General features: G+C 39.8%; 1 protein-coding gene across 2 annotated transcripts in view; it reads right to left on the bottom strand.

Annotated features, from left to right (window-relative positions):
- PDGFD (platelet derived growth factor D) overlaps positions 1 to 19905 on the bottom strand; it is a 210612-nt gene that overhangs the window by 19709 nt on the left and 170998 nt on the right. For both annotated transcript variants that reach the window (XM_016206736.2, XM_016206737.2), the window contains exons 4-5: positions 11575 to 11637; positions 6623 to 6821 (exon numbers count right to left, since the gene is read on the bottom strand). In XM_016206736.2, the coding sequence (XP_016062222.1) occupies positions 6623 to 6821; positions 11575 to 11637 (262 nt within the window). The remainder of the gene's footprint in view (positions 1 to 6622; positions 6822 to 11574; positions 11638 to 19905) is intronic.

Here is a 19905-nt window from a genome sequence, read left to right as displayed (position 1 = left end):
GGAACTCATGACCTGGGGGGATGTACAAAGTACATCTATGAAATGAAAAGAGAAAAGAGGTCAGGAGATGGAAAGAATCCAGGAGGCCTTAAAGGTCCCTCCTTCTCTCGTTCACTACATGGTGAGTCTCTGAACTTTAAGCACCGTTGAGTTTCCCACAGCATGGGATTTGCAGCCAACAAACCCAGTAATGTCGTGGTTCTCTACACTTTGTGGCTGTCCCAGAAAGTGTCTGGATTTGTTTATTTTACCAGGTAAAATGAGAATAAGAATACTCTCCTGCCAAGGACCACCTATTTTATGATTTCATTTACATGAAATGTGCAGAAAAGGCAAATTTATACAGAAACTAGATTGGTGGGTGTCTAGGGTTGGGAGGGTGGGGGAATTAAGGAGTAACTGCTGATGTGTATGGGTTTTCTTTTTAGGGTAGTGAAAATATTCTAAAATTGATTGTGATAATTGATGCACAGCTGTGGATATACAAAAACTACTGAATTACAAACTTTAAATGGGTAAATTGTATGTGAGTTATATTTCAAAAAGCCAATTTAAAAAAGCCAAAAAAGCCAAAACGTTTCATGCGCATGCTCTCATAGACACGTACAACACAGTAAAGAACACTATGGTTTTTAGGAATGCCTTCTGGAAAACAGAGTGAGTGGGGAATCTGGAGACTTATAAATCATATGGATCATAAACAGTGCCTACAGCATAAAAAGGGAAGATTTGTAAAAGAAACATCCAGCGACCAAGATGGTGCCAGAATGTTTCTGGGTAAACAGTGTTATAGAAAAGTTTAGTACTTGGCGATCGTTCTGTAAACTTTTAATGAGTGTACTGATTATACAGATACTTAAATCTTGCAATATTTGTATACTCTGTAGGAGGTTCTCCAGATTACTGAGGATTATCTAGAGCCTCCCAGGGAAGAGAGCATAGGAGTCCACAGAAGTATCTTGCTTCTGTGCAGACTTTTGAATTCAAGTAATAATAGTAGCTATCGTTTACTGAGGGTCCACTAGGTGTTATATACTCTGCTGTTATTAATCCTAACACAGCTTTGCAAAGTGGTTATAATTTTTTTTTAAATTTTATTTTTGTTTAAAATATTACAGATGTCCATAAGTGGTTATAATTAAATTGCAGAAAGCAGAGGCTCACGATCTACAAGTGACTTCTTCAAGGCCTTGCGTTTTAGGATTAGACTTAGAATGTTATCCCAAGTTTACAAAGCTACGAAGTCCATGCTCTTTCCACGACAGCACTCTTTCTTTTACTTGATTTCTATCAAATTTGTGGTAAATAATTTTAATATTGATAAGGAAAGCTTTTACTTGGTGCATGCCACATGATTCAGGAAACTCGATGAAGCTAACCCTCATTCAACACGAGAAATTAGAAAAAGAAATCCAGGCTGATTTAACGTGCCCAGTATCTCTCTTTGTTTGACATACAGATAGTTACAGGAGAACCTTAAGACCGACTTCTCTGATTCATCACTAGTGTCAGCCAAGGGGGTTTTGCAAATTCTTACCCAGATCTCCAATTGGCAGATAAAGTTACAAGCATTGGACTTGTGGTGGCATCAGCTTGTTTCTAAAATATGTTCATGTCTTAGTACACTCTGAAATTACTCACCACATTCTACATCACTATTGAAATCTTGTATCTTCTTGGTTAACATGCAGGGGCATGACACAGAAACAGCTGTAAATGACTAATTTAAAAATAAAAGATATTCTGACCTAAGAGAACTCAGGGCCATTTCAAACATTTTGGTACACAACACACTTATTTCAGATAATCCTCAGTTTCTTATGCCAGTTATTTACCTGTAAATAGTTTGCAAATTAAAGAGTCGAGTGTTTTAGATTTTAGAGAGAAATCATATCATTGGTATTAGATATTTGGAAATGGGTTGATAACTGTCTCAGAGTTACAACATCTAACCATTTAGAATTTGTAAAAATTATATATTTCAAACTCCATCGTTTGGAATCAACTACTACCAATATATTTGCTCCACTCAATATTAAAATACTGATTTTTAAAAAGAGGAGTGCATGAGGATTTTTGCATTTGCATCAAAAGATGGCAACTCCCTTTTAAAGCATAATTATAGTTCAGAACTACTAATATGGACTGACTCAATAATTGTCTTCATATTTTTATCACAACACTTAAACTGTGAAACAGTCTTCCCTCTTGCTATGATACATGTTGGATTTTTCTATGCTAAACACGCTATCATTCTGGAAAGTCAAGTCCTTCTGGAATAAGTAAAAGAACAGATCTCACATTGTTAATCTCTATAAATTGCTTCTCAAGTAATGCCCAGTCTAGTAGAGGTAAGGCCGACCATTTAATTTAGAAATGTCAAATTTCATGCTATGACCTTGAATATATAAACACTGCCCGTAAGTTTAAAGGTATGTGTTTTAAAGCAATCACAGAATAGTTTCAGTTAAGCTTCAGTGGTTATGCAATGAGTTTGAGGGTAATTGCATAGCTTGTAGAACATCTATATGATTTTTTACTTATTAGGTGCAAATCTCTGGTAATATTATCATTGATAGAGTAAGTAAATGAAACTTGAACTTGAAAAAAATATATAAAAAGTTCTGAGCAGCTTTGAGGTTGAAAGCATGTGGTTGAGCCTGGCCAGCATGGCTCAGTGGTTGAGCATCAACCCAAGAATCAAGAGGGAGGTCACAGTTCAATTCCTGTGACACAGGCCTGGGCTTTGGGCTCGATCCCAGGTAGGGGGTGTGCAGGAGGCAGCCGATCAATGACTCTCCCTCATCATTGATGTTTCTCTCTCTCTCTCCCTCTCCCTTCCTCTCTCTGAAATCAATAAAAACATTAAAAAAAGAAGAAAACATGTGGCTGAAATTATTGGCAAAGATTGGGTTTTGGAACTACAGTTATCTACAGATTTCAATGATCCAGACTACCCTTTTCTCCATTACCCCCTAGAAAACAGAAAGTTAAACATATTAACTTGTAATATTGTCTTCAGTCCAGAAGTTCTTACAGACAAGTTGGAGCTTATCTATTACCTGTGAATTTTTAAAAAGTAGATCTTATGTGCTGCGTTTCTGGCTTCAATACTTGACAATGTTATCTGTCTCTTTTCTCTCCTTTTCCTCCCCAAACTTTTACTGTTCTCTTTCTTCCCATTTTCAACTTTCTTCTTAAAGAGACCCCAAAACTCACGTCACCTAATCTTCCTTCAAATAAACAACAGAAGCACAGCATAACTTTTAATTCTGAATATTAACTGTTTCTACCTCATTCATAAGTTCTTCACCCAGTGTTGGTGTTTCATTTTAGAGTTTATAAAACTCTGTATTTGATCCTTTAACAGTGAAGGGTTATCTTAGAATCTTGCTCTTTGGCATCAAGAAAAACGCCACTTTTGATCAGTCTGGGCAAATCAGAAGAATGGATGTTCGATAGATATTCATAAATGATGTTTGCTTCTGTACAACAGCATTAAAAATTATCATTCTGATCATAGGAAACCTTTTCATGGACCTTGTAAAGTTCACATTTTATTTGACACCTAATGGTGTCACCAATAGATAATGGGCCTCCATAACTATTTTTCTGTTTTCACTCTTTATTTACTGCTCCCTTTCTTATTCATCAGGATACAAAGCGTGCATTTGTATTTTTAAGTTCTAAATGCCGAAACTAGCCGCTGAGATATTAAACCTGGCTTCCTTTGCTTCTGTGATACATGCAGGTGGTTCGGCATCAGCGGAACGATAAACAATTAAATCAGCACATTTATACCAGTGCAGAGGCTGTGGTGACTTGCCAGTGTTAAATGAAACGTACAGATCTGCCTCGGGACCATTTTAAACAAGAGATTAATAAATGGAATCTAAGCCAACCGGGGAGAGAAATGTTTACCCTGTCAGAAAAAAGTAGAATGTTACCTTGAATGCTCTTACAAGGCTAACCTTGAATGCTCGTGCAAGGTTATTTCCGTAACCAAAGGCATTCTTTTTTTTAAATCCTCACCTAAGGATATGTTTATTAATTTTAGAGAGAGAGGAAGGGGGATGGAAGAAAGAGAGAAAAACACTGATTGGTTGCCTTCGTCATGTGCCTTGAGGAGGGATGAAGCCCACAACCTCGATGTGCCCTGACCGAAAATCGAACCTGCAACCTTTTTGGTGTATGAGCCAGCATCCCAATCAACTGAGCCACCAGGCCGGCAAAGGCATTCTTAATAAAGCTCTACTCCTCAATCTACGGGGTGGGTTTCTGTAAACTTTAGAAATATACTAATGTGGGATTATTAATGTTGTCAATTCCACAAACATTAATTGAGCATCTAAAATGTGTCAGACACTGTACCAAGTGCTGGAGATACAGGATGAACAATCTCTGAAACAGTGGCTCTCTACCCTGGCTGCTTCTAATGATCAATCTCAATCTTGCAGGGGCCATAAAATAACATCCACACTCCTTCCAGCGCCACCCTCAGAGGCTCCGAGCAGTGTGTCTGAGATGGGACCAGCCACCCTCAGAGGCTCCGAGCAGTGTGTCTGAGATGGGACCAGCCACCCTCAGAGACTCTGAGCAGTGTGTCTGAGATGGGACCAGCCACCCTCAGAGGCTCCGAGCAGTGTGTCTGAGATGGGACCAGCCACCCTCAGAGGCTCCGAGCAGTGTGTCTGAGATGGGACCAGCCACCCTCAGAGGCTCCGAGCAGTGTGTCTGAGATGGCACCAGCCACCCTCAGAGACTCTGAGCAGTGTGTCTGAGATGGCACCAGGCATCTGTAGTTTTCTAAAGCTCCCAGGTGATTTAATATAAAGCCAGAGCTGATAGCCTTAAGTTGTAGTATCTCATATTCTCTTTAAGGTACAATAACAGTGCAGTAGGAGGACATATCCATGCTGTGGTTTTCCAAGTACTCTGAACTTTGTTTTGGGGTGGCAGAGTTCACAAGGAGAGGACAAGAAAGGCTTCACCCAGGAAGCGATGCAAACATATTTCAGGACTCTAAGCAGCTGTAGCTGGCTAATGTTTCTTAAACAGGAACTATGTGCCAGGTTCTCTTACTGGCACTACTGACAATTCCTGGAAGTAGGTGTTATCATGTATGTGTCACCAATGAGAAAACTGAGGCTCAGGGGTGTTCAATGACTTGCTACAAATCACAAGACTTGCAAATAGCAGGGTTAGGGTGTAAACCCAGACACCCTGCCTCAAAGTTGAAATAATTTCTGGGGGAAAAGGAATGAATTTAGGTAACTTTTAAATTGTAATATTTCAAAAAAAAAAAAAAAAGGTTCCAAGAAGGGCTGCCCCTTGAATAGCTGTAGTGATTAAGATATTTAATAGTAGAGTCATTAAATCATTTTATCATTTCTTTGTACAATGCCATTTAAAATAGGGTTTCTTGGGTTTTCAAAACATTGAGTATTTTACTTTCCTTTAAGTTCACCTAATAGAGACCCAAAGACAGCAATACCTTACAGAAAAGCAATTTCTCCTTTGAGTTTAATCTAGTCTGAGGCCTGGGGAGATTCAGTTTGAGAGTTACAGTGAAATGCATATAGAATAAATATCTCCATAAGGTTAGGGCCACCAGTGACTCTCTTGTATCTCCTAAAAGTATGCTTTGTAGGTATGTAAGATTATCACCTAAACCATAAGCAGCAGACTCAGGCAGGAGTCAACTAATGAGTCATTTTGGTCCAAATGTTCTAATAGGTTGTGCTTACCAACAGGAACATTATCTTTTAAAGCAGCCCTGGTTCAGTTCTTAAAAGTACTCTTAATATTACGAAGTATAGGAAACAAGCTATGTTTTAGCTAAATGCCTTCACATCTATGATGCAAGCCAGCCTTATAAGACTTTGGAGAAAATTTCAATGAGTTTAAGTATTATTGTTTTAACTCGTGTTTTCTCAGCCTGAATGCTCCTCTCTTCTCCCCTCATTACACTTTTTTGAATCTTCCCACTGAATGGGTGCCCTTGCACATCCTATGAAGCACCTAGGACACCAAGCACATGGTAGGTCTTCATAAAAATTTTGTGGAATGGACATTGAATGAGTAAAGTTGAAATCTACAAAGTTTTGACCATTGCTTTATCAGGAGCCTCTCCGCCAACACTGAGTCCTGTGCTAAATTAATATTCATCAGAGAGGCAAGAGAGATTATTACGCAGGCTCTGCCACTGCCGGCAAGAAACCATAATTCTCATTTTTTCTCCACAGCTAACTAGCTGCACAGGCTTTGGCAAATTATTTACTTCTCCTGACTTTGGTTGTCTTCACTGTTTACAGTGGGGCTAATAATGCCTTATTTGCCTAGAAATACAAAGCTCATTCGAATAATTTTATAAGGTCTTCTCTAGCTCCAAACTGTGACAGATCTTTGACTGAATCAAACCTTTCTTAGTCCCATACAAGCAACACAGTTTGGGGAAAACAGAGAAGTTCATATCAAGGTGCTATGAAAAAGATATGTGAAAGGGGCTGACAATAGTTATCTGATTTGAGTGATTAGATATGTCGCATTGCTAATCTTTAAGTATTATTACAGTTAATACTCCTGTCTGCTTATGAAGAATCTCCATTGCTCTGTCTCTTACCTTTTGACTTCCTGTCATGGTATGACCGGCCTCGATGATGAGGGGTGTCCAGATACAGATTCTCAAGGTCTTCTTGCCAGGATTCAGGACTGAAGTGCTTGAGCAGATCTTCCACCGTATCAAACTGTGCAATTGTTTTGTCCAGAGCATCCGCAGTGAGAGTGGAGTCCGTTACTGATGAAGAGTGATAGGAGACCCCCTAAGAGTGACATACAGCTCAGTGTACTCAGAAAAAGCCCATTGCTGTGAAATACAATAGTCATACAACTACATGGAAAGAACATAAACAAGATGGTCATTATAAGACATCATGTGCGTAAATATCAGGCTACAGTACTAGTTCTAAACAAGCACAATTAATGGGTAAATGGTAGTCATTTACTTTTTGGCAAGTCCATACCAGGCAGATTATAAAACTTTCATTTCATCTGCATTATAATCATTAAAAAAGACACGGGCTAGATGGAAATGTTAAAATTAAGTCATCCAATTTCTTGGTTCAGTGTCCCACATCCATATCCATATCAACAACTAATGGTGAGCAAATGACTTTTGAACTCCTTCCATGCAAGTTTTACATATTTGTCCCATTCTCCCATGTTTAGCCTCTATGTCACCTCTTTACAGGTCACCTAACATTGCAGGTGTTGTGTGAGCAGAGTTTGAATCTGCTCAGGAGACATCTTCTTACAATTTGGCACTTGAACCAGCTTATTTACTGTCAACAAGGATAATTAGCCACGAAACTGTCTCTCTTGACTTAAGAGTGGAAGATCACTTGGGAAACCTATGTATTTTGTTTGAAGTGCTGTAGCTCGCTAGTGATCCTAGGTGCCATTAACACATCGTCAGGAATACTGTTTAAATGGGGAACGCAGCATCATTGAGAGTCTGGAAGGGATTATGTATTTTGCCGTGGAATATATCCCCACGTAAATTTCCAAGTGCTCACTTCACTAACCCTTGTACAATCTGGAGGTAAATGAGCCATGATTCAAACATCTCTGTAAAAATTCATGACCCATTAACAGGGAAATAGAGAGCACGCGGTCTCAAATGGTTCCTAAATGTCTTTAAAGAGACTGCCAAACAAATAAGAGCCCCCCAAGGGCAAATATCTCCTATTACTACAGGAAAATGGAAATTAATGAAAACTTGTGTTCCTGAAACTTAACTGCAGTTTCCTATTGAGAAATAATATGTGTCATAGAGGCCCAGGCAGCAAAGCCCACATTTATATTCTCAGTCTCAGGTAATGTTTTCTCTTTTAAACCAATCAAGGGCCAAAGGTCTATAAGCAATTCTGATAGCTTTGTAATTAAACCTAGTTATGAATAACTGGAAAGGAGCAAAGGGAAGGCCAAATATTATAGACATCTATTTGTGCAGTTTTGCCAGGACGCTGCAGTTTAACACTCCCCAGGCCTATTCCCAGCAGATCCCTGGGGGAAGGTACTGGACGGGGGAAGAACAGATCGGTGCCCGGTAAAGTCTGGGTGACATAGGGAAGGTACTTGCCTGTCAGTCTCACCTGGAACAGGTAACTGGCTAGAGGAGGCGTGGCCACTGCAAGGGTGGGAAGATTTAAGATATTTAATCTCCTAACGAAAGCAGTTCATTCTCTTGCTTTCTGGTGCTCTTGGGACTCTTGTTGCAGGGGATGTGCTCTCCTGGCTCCCCTGCATTTGCCCACATGGCCTACAACCATGTGGACCCCACACAATGGACTGATGGACTGCAACTAGCCTAATGCTAAATCAGGCCCAGCTCCACCATGGAACATAAACTCTGGACACTGGCTTTGCTTCTAGCCCTACTGAATCCCCAGCTGCACCTCTTCCAGGACTGGATTAAGGGAAATAGGACTTTGGAAACCCAAGGATGTAATTCCACACAAATAAAGCGTTCTGCCACATCTCATCCTTCCGTGGGGGCCTCGGAAGTGCTTGTTCCAGCGGTACCCCGAGAAACCCACTCCCACTAGGAACAGAGAAAGGCCATCCATGCATTGCTCCATAACAATTCGATGATCACTGGCTCTGATAGAATAGTCCCTCTTTAGCAAAACTAAGTGTGTAAAAGCATTACCTACTATCAGTGTGCAGTTTTCAAATAAGCCCTGTAGGGGAAAGTGAGTGGGGTGGGAAAAATGGGGCTTGGAGAGCAGGATAGGAGACATGAGATAGATGGGTGAAGGTGTCAGGCCAGCTGCTTACATTAGGGGTGTGTGTGTGTGTGTGTGTGTGTGTGTGTGTGTGTGTGTGTGTGTTTCTGGTATAAGCTGAACCCTGACTGAAGTCTCTCATTTCTATCTTTCATGTTCCTCTTGGCATCAAATGCTAGAGGTGGATAATTCTTAGATTCAGTGCCAGAATTCCAAATTCCCATTCAAAGCCTGGAGAAGCAATTGGCTGTCTATCTGGTTCATAGTCACCAGATGATTTACAATTAGCCTTGCATCACAATGATATGGGTCCAAATCCAAAAAATCAAAATAAGCTGGCCAGTGTTAGGTGCATGGGCAACATATAAAAGCTTTGGAATTAAAATGCTTCCCTGAGTTTTTAAAATAAAAGCAGGGAAATCACATCCATGAAGCCATTTCCACACAAACAAAAGCTCTTTACAATGGCTCTGGGGAACTCCCTGCAAGGCTCAAGGCAAGGCGTTTCCGAGGGTTGCTTCCCACTGTGCCTGGAATGTAAGGTGTGCCCTGCTAAGTCCTCAAGAGAAAGCTATGGAGGGGTTCTTAGTCCAAGGGGGAGAGGGACATGTAATCTATTTTAACATTAGTCTGAAGAGCAAACCCAAACCACAGATAAAATATAAAATAGCCCTTATGCGTGAGCTTTACTGCAGTTTTCAAGTGTTCACTTGGGACAACTGACAGAAACTCGGATGATGGTAAAGAAAATGCTTATGAGTGAATAGAGGACCTAAGAAACCCATGAGAACATTTTTGTTTCTGAGGTAATTATTTAAAATCTATTTTTGAGAGAAAGAACTATTTGGGTGTGACTCCTTCAACTGCACTGCACATTTTGATCTCATTCTGGTTTTGTTACCTATTTACAAAAACAAATTCTAAACCTAACTGAATTACCTTAAAATGGTAATTTGTAAACAAAATAAAATAAAATAAATGCTCTGAGGACTGTAAACTTCTTTCAACAAAAACAAAGTATGGCCCTAGTAGGTTTGGGTCAGTGGTTAGAGAGTCAGCCCATGGACTGAAGGGTCCCAGGTTCAATTCCCAGTCAGGGGCACGTACCTCGGTTGCAGGCTAGATCCCCGACCTGGGTTGGGGCACCTGCAGGAGGCAATCAATTGATGTGTCTCTCTCACATTGATGTTTCTCTCTCTTTCGCTCTCTCTCTCCCTCTTCCTTCCACTCTCTCGGAAAAGCAATGGAAAAAATATCCTCTGGTGAGGTTTAAAAAACAAAAAACAAAGTATGGTTTGTACAGAAGTCAATGGTAGGTCCAAAGGCCCTTGCTCCTACTCCAGAAGGTTCTTGAAAAACCGAATGCCAATGGAAGAAGCCATGTCTCTCTGGTCTTCCTAGAGGACTAATCAGAGCCTGGACTCGGAACTCAACCCGAAGACTTTCCAGTGGATCTGGACTCAAGGCTGAGCTTCCACAGGTATTCCAAATGGACCAGATGATCCCTCTCTTTTAGAGGATCTGGATTACCCTGAATTAGCTATGGGCCCTTTAAGCTTGCAATTACTGTACTTTGGGCAGGACTGGGTAGACAACTTCAGCTGTCACCTCTAAGACGCCTGAGAAGCTGGAGGATCGCTTGACAGAATGCCACATGAGGTCCGGTTGCAAAGGCTGCCTCTGGCATCTACCTTGAGCTGTCAGCCTCAGGCTGCTAACTGACTGAGCCTCCAGCCTAGCCTCCCAGCTCCGAGGTCTTGCCTGCCTGATTTTTGTCTTCACCTGCCTGCCAAGGATTGCTTACACTTAGCTGGATTCAGAGTGTGCATTCTGGAGTGACAGAACCAAAGCAAACGTCCTCACTGTCACTATCAGAGGCCTCGCTGATCTCTGGCTCCGATCGTGTTGTTCTAGTCCAGCAGCCACACCAGGTGAATGAAATCCTTACAGAATCCATAGCTGAGGAAGCCCTGCCATTTGAGGCAATTTAAAAAAATCTCCCAGAGAGCAAAAGGTAGCATATCACTTTTGCGGGGGAAAAATCAACTCCATTGATTCAGCCACACCAATCCACTTTAGAACCATGGACAGACAAGCTTTCTCCATGCTCCCGACCTTTCAATGAACAGCTGCGTTTATTGTCTTGCATTTTATTGCTATACAAGTGCTACCCATAGAATTGGTGAAAACAAGGTCTGTTCTTTCTGTACAAAGTAGATAAGTAGACAGAATACTAAGAAATGACTAAATTTGGAGAAAAAATAGGGGCATGAACCATTTTATAGTTGCAGGGTGAGTTATGTTTTATTTCCAAGTCAAATAGAACACATGCCTGCTTTGCACTTAAGTTATCTTACTGTAAACATTGGAATTTTTCAGGTCTGGAAAGATCCTTGAAAATGCAAAGGTTAACAGCTTCCTCTGGAATATTCAAAAACACTTTCAAAATTCCCCACTTGAGCTTGGGCCATGGACCAGTTTGAGACATTTGATGTGTCTGCACAGTCCTTTCGTTGGAATGTTCTGCTTTGAAACTGATAAATACTTAAGCCATTGTCTATTCTGTGTTCCCATAATGAGCACTGGCATTTCCTGTAAACTTTCTGAAAGAGGGGAAAAGGGCATCCGACATAGCCCACTGTAACCTACATGAAAGAGGAGGCGTGATGCTTCAGATCTGGCCTGTGGTCAAGCCATACATCCCTAATGTCGTTGATGTCATTCTGGGTTGACCTTAGCTATCCATCAGTTTTTTCCCCCACTGGCAACAGAAAAATAAATTACTTACTGAGACAGAGCTTGTGACTGACTCCCAGTTGGTCTCTGAGGCTGCTGCGGGTTGGAAATCTTCCTGGAAGGCAAAGAAACGTCCATGTGAGTCAATCATTCCTCCGTTCAATTCATTACATGCACAGTTTCAACATCTCAGCCATCTGAATCTTCTTCCAACTAAATAACAACAGGAACAGGGGCTACGTTCCAGCTGAACAGGCCGCCGTGTATCTTAAGCGCCGCTCCTCAAGAACTCCTCTCATTCCAGACATGGACAACTGATTCACATTTACTTATAGGCACTGGTGAAATGCAAAATGTGCGAACAGGAGTTCAGATTTTAACTCAGCCATCTACTGGCTGTGTGACCTCAGGTAATCTACTTAACCTCTCCAGTCCTTCTCTTCCTCATCTGTAAAAGGCTTGGATGGGGAGCTTAAATTACAGGGTTGTTTTGAGAATTGACTCCATTAATTAAGTAATTATAACTAGCACTTAATAAAGTACTCAAAGAGCAATATACTAATTATCATCAGTATTAATATTTATTTGGTTTGATCAGATTCAATCCAGCCTGCTGAGCTAGTCTACAATATCAGTAATCTTTTCAAAGATAAATTAACTGACAAAGGGCTATTTCCGACTCTATCAAATGTCAGGGAAGGATGGAAGGGCAGAAAATAACTGTGGGAACAACAAAGTACTGGGTAGTACTTGAGGAAAGAAAGTAAAGGGTAGACCTGAGAAAGTTATTTATCTCAGAGAAACCATGAAGGACATATGATTGCAATGGACCACAGAGAAAGAAACTTCTCTTAAGAGGCAAACTTCTCTTCACTTGGTACGTGACTTTCATGGTAATTACTCCAGCACTGGTAAATTTAAAAACACAATGGGAAGGAAAGCTGATTCTACCATTTTTACATGTTGCACATGGTTTCTCGATCCTGCCAATACAAATTGCCTTGGTTCATTTCCTTCAGCCTGCCCAGGGAGTAGGAGGTATTGCTGAGAACAGCTCAGCCACTCAAATATGTCAACTTATTTACTCCAGTATACTCACTCAGTGAGAGCTAAGTGTCAGGACTAAATTTTATTCACGTTTTGAGAAGCTGAAATACATTTGTTAATTGCTCATGATGAGACTGCCTTATATGTAAACGTCTTGTGATGGAGAAAATTTTAGTTGTTTACCAAGAGAGAACTGAGCCCAGTGTGGGGTTGAAGGAATGAACATCTACTGGAAAGTGTCTAGACATCGTTATTCTAATCTCAACCTCTTAGAAGATGGGGAAGGGAGAGAAAATGTGGTCTCTGCACTCTGCAAGATAGATTGCATGTGAAAAGGATGTGTGCAAGTAAATGAAGGTCAGGATTTATATGAGTCTTTTAAGCAGATGAGCAGGTGAAGATGGGTAAGAGAGCCAATGAGGACTCCATGTCTTGAGGAGCCTGTTGGTAGGAAGACATATGCTGGACAAGACAGACATGAGCAATCCTCAGATCACACAATTTTCATTTTTACTCATTGACTCAGTATTTGTCAATCACCTACTGTGGATACATTCTAAGCTGAGGGTAGAATTGCAGGGAAATAAGAGACTATCTCTACCCTCAAAGAGTGAAAAATGTAAACACATAAATAAACGAGTGCAATAAACTCATGAGGGTGCGCTGATATCAGACTAGTCAGAATACCATGGAAGGTGGTAGAAAATTCCACCTGGAGAGGAAGTGGGCTTGGAAAAATTTCACATTCGAAGGTGACTCTTGAGCTGAGTCTTGTAGACTCAGATAAGTAGATAAGTAAGTAGATGGTTATTCGCAAGAAAGGTGGGGTACAAGATTCAGTCAAAAAGAGCGATATCAGGACATTATGAGGAAAATAAACAGAAAATGAAGCAAGTTCCTGGGGAAAGTTAGTGAGTCATGTTGGACATAGGGTGTTTGAGGTGCCTCTGCACTACCCAGGTAGAGATCTTTAGGAGGCCATTTGCTCTATGAGAGTGGACCTCATGTTAGACTTGCACCTGAGATTGTAGAGTTAGGAATCATCATCACAACAATGGCAATTAAAGCAAGTAATGGATTATGGCAACCACATGTAAAAATCAGAGAGGACCAATCCTAAAATCTTGAAACTGGAATTTTAGAATTCTCTAGTCCAGTCTCTTCATTTTAATGATTAGAAAACCAATTCTCAGAGAGATAGATGGTGTGCTCCGTATCATGTAGCCAACTCTGGTGAAGCCAGGGCCATCAGGGCTCATTTCTGAGTAAAAACCCTGCAGTCATGTTTCACATCATCACAGCTGGCTTGGATGAAACAGTGTCTAAAAGAGGAGCTAACAGAAAAGCAGGAAAGACATAAAGCAGAATACTGGCGGGAGGTCTTATGATGATATCCTTCAAAGTATTCTTAATTATTTAGATTTTAGGTGTATGCTTACTATGTTCTGTGACTTCAGTTTGCTGCATTTTCTTTTTTAAAAATTATGTTTTTATTGTTTTTAGAGAGAGAGGAAAGAAGCGAGATGGAGGGAGAGAAACATGGATGAGAGAGAAGCGTCATCAATGAGCTGCCTCCTCCATGCCCCCCACTGGGGATCGAGCCCGCAACCCGGGCATGTGCCCTGACTGGCATCGAACTGGGGATCTCTCGGTTCACGGGTCAGTGCTCAACCACTGAGACACACTGGTGGGGCTCACTTCATTTTCTTGCACAGACACATGATAAAAATATTCTGTGAAGCATTTTACATACAAAGGGCCTTTCCTGCATATGCACCCAGATAAATGTTACACAAAGAACTTTCAGCTCCTTCACTGTCTCAACTACAGGTTTCCAGTCAGACATTTTAACAGGAACAAATGATAAAAACTTTCACTAAAATCCAGATAAAATGTAGATTTATCATTTTTTAGCAACAGGGATATTAGGCATTTAAAAGAAACCAAGCTTTTTATGTTATTTCAAAATTTGTCATTATTTATAATGACATTTAAAATGAACTTATAAAAGAAAACCATATCCCCTTTAAGAAGAAAACACAGAACCTCCAAATTTTAGCCCTGGAAGGAGAATCTTGTCCTGGGAAGAGACACAGCAATTTCGCCTTCTAAATCTATCCTTAATACGATCCTTTCTCATCTCTTCCACAACAACCCCAAGGTACCAGCAATTCTCCCAGTTACTGTTAACTCTCTCCGTGCTTCTCCTTTTTCCCTAGAGTTCACGTTCTTTCTACAGGACAACCAGAACGACCTCCACCCCACTTTATTAGAAATCATTGACATATAACATTGTATATGTTTAAGGTGTATATTATGATAATTTGATACATGTATATATTGTTAAATGATTAATTACCAAAATAAGTTAATACATCCATCACTTCACATAACTACAATTGTGTGTGTGAGTGTGGTGAGAACATTTAAGATCTAGTCTCTCAGCAACTTTCACGTATATAATACAGAATTAACTATAGTCACCATGCTGCACATCGGATTCCCAGAATATATTCATCTTATAACTGGAAGTACATACCCTTTAACCAACATCTCCCAATGTCCTCCGCTCCCCAGCTCCTGCTGGCAACCGTGAATTTGGCTTAAGTGTCTGGCTTATTTCACTTAGCAAAATGCCCTTAAGGTCCATCCATGTGGTTACAAGTGGCAGGATTTCCTTCTTTCACATGGTTGAATGATATCACATTTCCTCTACACATTCATATAAACATGGGAGTGCAGAGATCGCTTAGAAATAGTGATTTTCTTTCTTTGGGATATATACCCAGAAGTGGGATTGCTGATCATTTGGTAGTTCGATTTTTAATTTTTTGAGGAACCTCTATGCTCCAATTTCTCTGGTTTCTCGTGTACATTCAGGGATGCTGTTCATCTCCTACCCATAGTAGTTTATAGCCAGAGTCCATTCTGATAGGTCAGTGCCTATGTCCCACTGTTTGTTACATATTTTTAATAGCATCCTGAGTAGACATCTTTTTCAAGCTCCACACTCATGGAAAACAAATTCTTTCTTTGTGGGTTCTCTTAGCAAAAGAGTGCCCTCAGCCTCACTTAAGAGAAGCTAAAATAGAATGAACAGTGAATAATCATTTAACATGTATCAAAAACAATCCAGCTTAAAAAATGCATTTCTGTTCTTTGTTACAGTAAATTCAGAAAAATTCTTTAAAAGCAATGTCCCATTCTTCTGAGGAGAGATAACTATTTCCAAGAGATAACTAGTTCCAAAAGTCAGTAAAAATTCAGTCCTTGATTTCCTTACCTCCTGCTCATGAACTATAATGACAGTCTGTTCCATCCCAAAAGAAAAGAGCTGATATATTGGTGACTTTGTTCCCACGGTCCATGCAGGGAACCTCTGCACTTTGGTGCTGACTGTCTAGGGGTCTAACGCTCTCCCTTGAGAGATGAGCAAACTGAAGCTCAGAGGGCCACGTGGAATGCCCAGGATCCCCAAACTGATTATTACTGGACAGGACTAGAACCCAATAAACTATTGTGCATCTGTTAGTTATAAGTTCTTCCCAACCCATCAAATAATGATATATATCATTCTATAATGCACTCAAAGTGTGGAAGAGATATTTCTAAGCATAAATGCAAAAGTCAAAAACATAGAAATTGTTACACCTCACATACACAAAATGTTGTACAAATCCAAAAAATACCAAAACCAAAATTGAAAGCATAATGCCAAACTAGCAAATACACTTGTAACTGATATAACAGTTAGCATCCTTTTTTTTTTTTTACAATTAAAAAAAATGTTTTTATTTATTTCAGAGAAAAGAAGGGAGAGGGAGAGAGAGATAGAAACATCAATGATGAGAGAGAATCTTTGATCAGCTGCATGGGCCGATGCTCAACCACTAAGCCACGTCGGCCAGGCGACAGTTAGCATCCTTAAAATAAAATGGACTCATAAATCAAAAGTTCATACAGAGTATATTCCACATCACATAATTTTGCTGGAAAAATGTGCAGATATCTAATTGAAACAAGACTAAAAATATATTCTCACAAATATTGACACTGTTGGCAATGAATGATGATTTTTAGTATTTTCTTCTTTTTTTCTACTGTGAAAATTAATAAAGGAGATCTCACCAAGAAGGGCCTGTAGGGGGAACTCTCATGCCCTACCACTCATCCCTGCTTGTCCCAAATAGAAAGAGAAGTGCTGTGCATCTCCAACAGGAAGGTGTTTTCCACTTTACAGTACTACGGGGGGGGGGAGATGAAGATTTTCTCCTTCCATGGCAAAGAGAGACTGTCACAGCCCACTTAATGAAAAGTCACCACAATTCAAACTCCCAGTTATCTTCAATGGACTCTCTGTTCACAACAGCTCTTTTCAACTTCACCTTTCTGCTATAAAAGAACATTCCTTTCATTTGTTCTCTGGACTTGCCTATGGTTTTTGCCAGAGCTTGCGTATCCGAATTGTAATTCTCTGCTGTTCCTGAATAAACCTATTTTTGTTGGTAAAATAACAAATCTTATTTTTATTTATTTTAATTTTTATTTTTTAAAAATATATCTTTATTGATTCCAGAGAGAGGAAAGGAGAGGGAGAGAGAGAGATAGAAACATCAATGATGAGAGAGTCATTGGTGGAGCCCGCAACCCGGGCATGTGCCCTGACTGGGAATCGAACCCCGATCACCTGGATCCTCGGTCGACGCTCAACAGCTGAGCCATGCCCAACTGGGCACAAATCTTATTTTTAAAGTCAACACTATATATACATTCTAAAATTTTCATAATAATCGTCTAATTTTAATAAGAAATAATGAACTTCTGAAGCAACAATGGAAAAGAAAAACGTATTGATGTGTGTGAACATTTACCCCTAAAGCCTTATATGTTATATCATTATATGGAATGGTTTTACCCATGTATTCTCTCATGGAAAAGAAAAACCTTGGTATGGAAATGCTTTTCACCAATCACTAAATGGAAAACTATCTAAAGATATGATATAAGGATTCTAGAATGATCACATTTGGCTCTACCTGAAACATGGATAATGCAGCACAACTTTTTAAATTCTTAAAAATTTATTCATTGATTTTAGAGAGAGAGAAAGGAAAGGAGAGAGTTGGGGAGAGAGAGAGAGTGAGAGAGAGGGAGGGAGGGAGAGAGAAACGTCAATTTGTTGTTTCACTTATTTATACATTCATTGATTGATTTCTGTATGTGCCCTGACTGGGATCGAACCCACAATCTTGGTATATTAGGACAATGCTCTAACCAATGGAACTACCCAGCCAGGGCACAGCACAACTTTTGATGTCTTTAAAAACATCCAGCCCAGCTGGGAGTGGCTCAGCGGTTGAGCATCAACCTAGGATCCAGGTGATCGGGGTTCGATTCCTGGTCAGGGCACATGCCCGGGTTGCGGGCTCGGTCTCCAGTCCGGGACCTTCAGGAGGCAGCTGATCAATGACTCTCTCTCGTCATTGATGTTTCTATCTCCCTCTCCCTCTCCTTTCCTCTCTCTGAAATCAATAAAGATATATTTAAAAAAAAAAAATCCATGAAAATATGTGGTCAGCCATCAGCTCAGTGCCAGACAGGCATTTGTGTGACCCTGAGGGCAGTTTACTCACAGGCTGAAAGCAAATATAGTGAGGGATAAAAGCACACTACAGATAATGACTATGTTGAACAATACTCTTTGTTATTAGAGATTAAGATATGAATGGGATTTCCATTTTCAGAAAGAATATCTCCAGACAGCCCTCCTTGCCACCAGTCCCCTTGAGCCCATCTCAGAGCACAGGTGATATATTACAAGCTAGTAAGTGGAAAATGCACTCATTCCTCCACCAAGGGTGGTCTGCATGCGCTTAATCGCTGAGTGTCTGCAGCGGATGCCCAAACAAAAGCCTCTCCTGTCCTTTGATAGCGGAGCTGGGGACACTTGCCTTTTGAGTCTTTGGAGACAGCTGTTGCCAGGCTAATATTCCAAGCATTAGAGGTGATTAGTTGTACCACCTGTTCCCAGACCTCAGGGAGAATGGCTGTTCACTTTTATCCTAGGCGATTATGCCGTATGTGAGTAGATGAGCCATAAACTGTTCATTGCTCACAGGCCTGTATTCCACCATCTCTTAAAACTTACACGGTTACTTGAGTTTTTAAAAAGCTTTCAACCAAAACAATCGAACATACTAAGGATAGCTTATTTGGGGGAAGTTTTAAAAGACATCTGTCAGAGCATTTTCCTTAATTTTGAAAAAAAAATTTCTTCTGTTTGCTGTTCCATAGTCATTTCTCAGAGAAAAATATAAAGAAATTCTCTCCTAATTGTACCCGTGCTTCTTGACTGAGCTAATGCTTTTTGAAATGCGTAAGAAACATAGAGGGGATTTGTCAAAGTTCATAAAACAATAACAAGCAAATGCACTATCAACATTTTTTCTTTCAGTGAATTCTTCATGTGCTCATGACACTCGGTTGTGTTCATGATTAACGGAGGGCTACTCAAATAATGCTAAACTCAGAGGCCTGTGTCCTAGGATCACTCCTTGGAGGAGATCCTTTAGAGCAAAGACTTTTGATACTTTTAATACATGGATTTCTGGAATGCTGTACAAGAAATGTACATAAAATAATAATATACGAATGTTCTAATGTCTATAGGAAAAGAATAACAGAGAAATTGAAAACCCTTAGGATCAATCAAACTCTGTGACCCAACCAAACCTTTATAAGTGTATTTCATTACATGATCATCATCAAATCAGCTCTTTTTCAAATAATAGGGGAATGACCTCGGCTGGAGACCAGCTTTTATTGGCAACAACATTTAATACAAGGATATTAAGAGTTCAAGAATCAATAATTAATAAGAATCAAAGAGCATCTTTCAAAGTTAGAGAATTTGCCTGTGAAATTTAATAACATATTCTTAAAGCTATAAGAAGCCCTGAACATGAATCATCTATTATTGGAAGCATAATTTTAATAAAATAACTACATCTTTATAACAAATAGCCTCATGAATAAGACATACCTTCAGATTTCCACTGGTTGCAGAGTTAATTTTACAACATTTTCATTGATCATTATGGACAATAAAGTACAATTTTTTAATTGAGAACTTCTAGGATTCTTCAAATAATCATGTAATTTTGATGCTAATGTAAAAATATTTTTTAAAAGTTCATTTGAGTTCTTATGAGACAAGAAACTTTTTATACTTGTGAGTTTCAGATTTCTTCAGATAGATAGACTTAGTCTGGGAAGCTGTTCCCAATAGGATAAGCAAAGATCAGAGCAAACCCCAGGCCAATGGGTAAAGAAGAAA

Source organism: Miniopterus natalensis, chromosome 11 (genome assembly GCF_054644295.1).
Source record: "Miniopterus natalensis isolate mMinNat1 chromosome 11, mMinNat1.hap1, whole genome shotgun sequence".
Classification (NCBI taxonomy): Eukaryota; Metazoa; Chordata; class Mammalia; order Chiroptera; family Miniopteridae; genus Miniopterus; species Miniopterus natalensis.
Note: the sequence above shows the minus strand (reverse complement) of the source record. Positions and strands in the feature narration are given on the sequence as shown.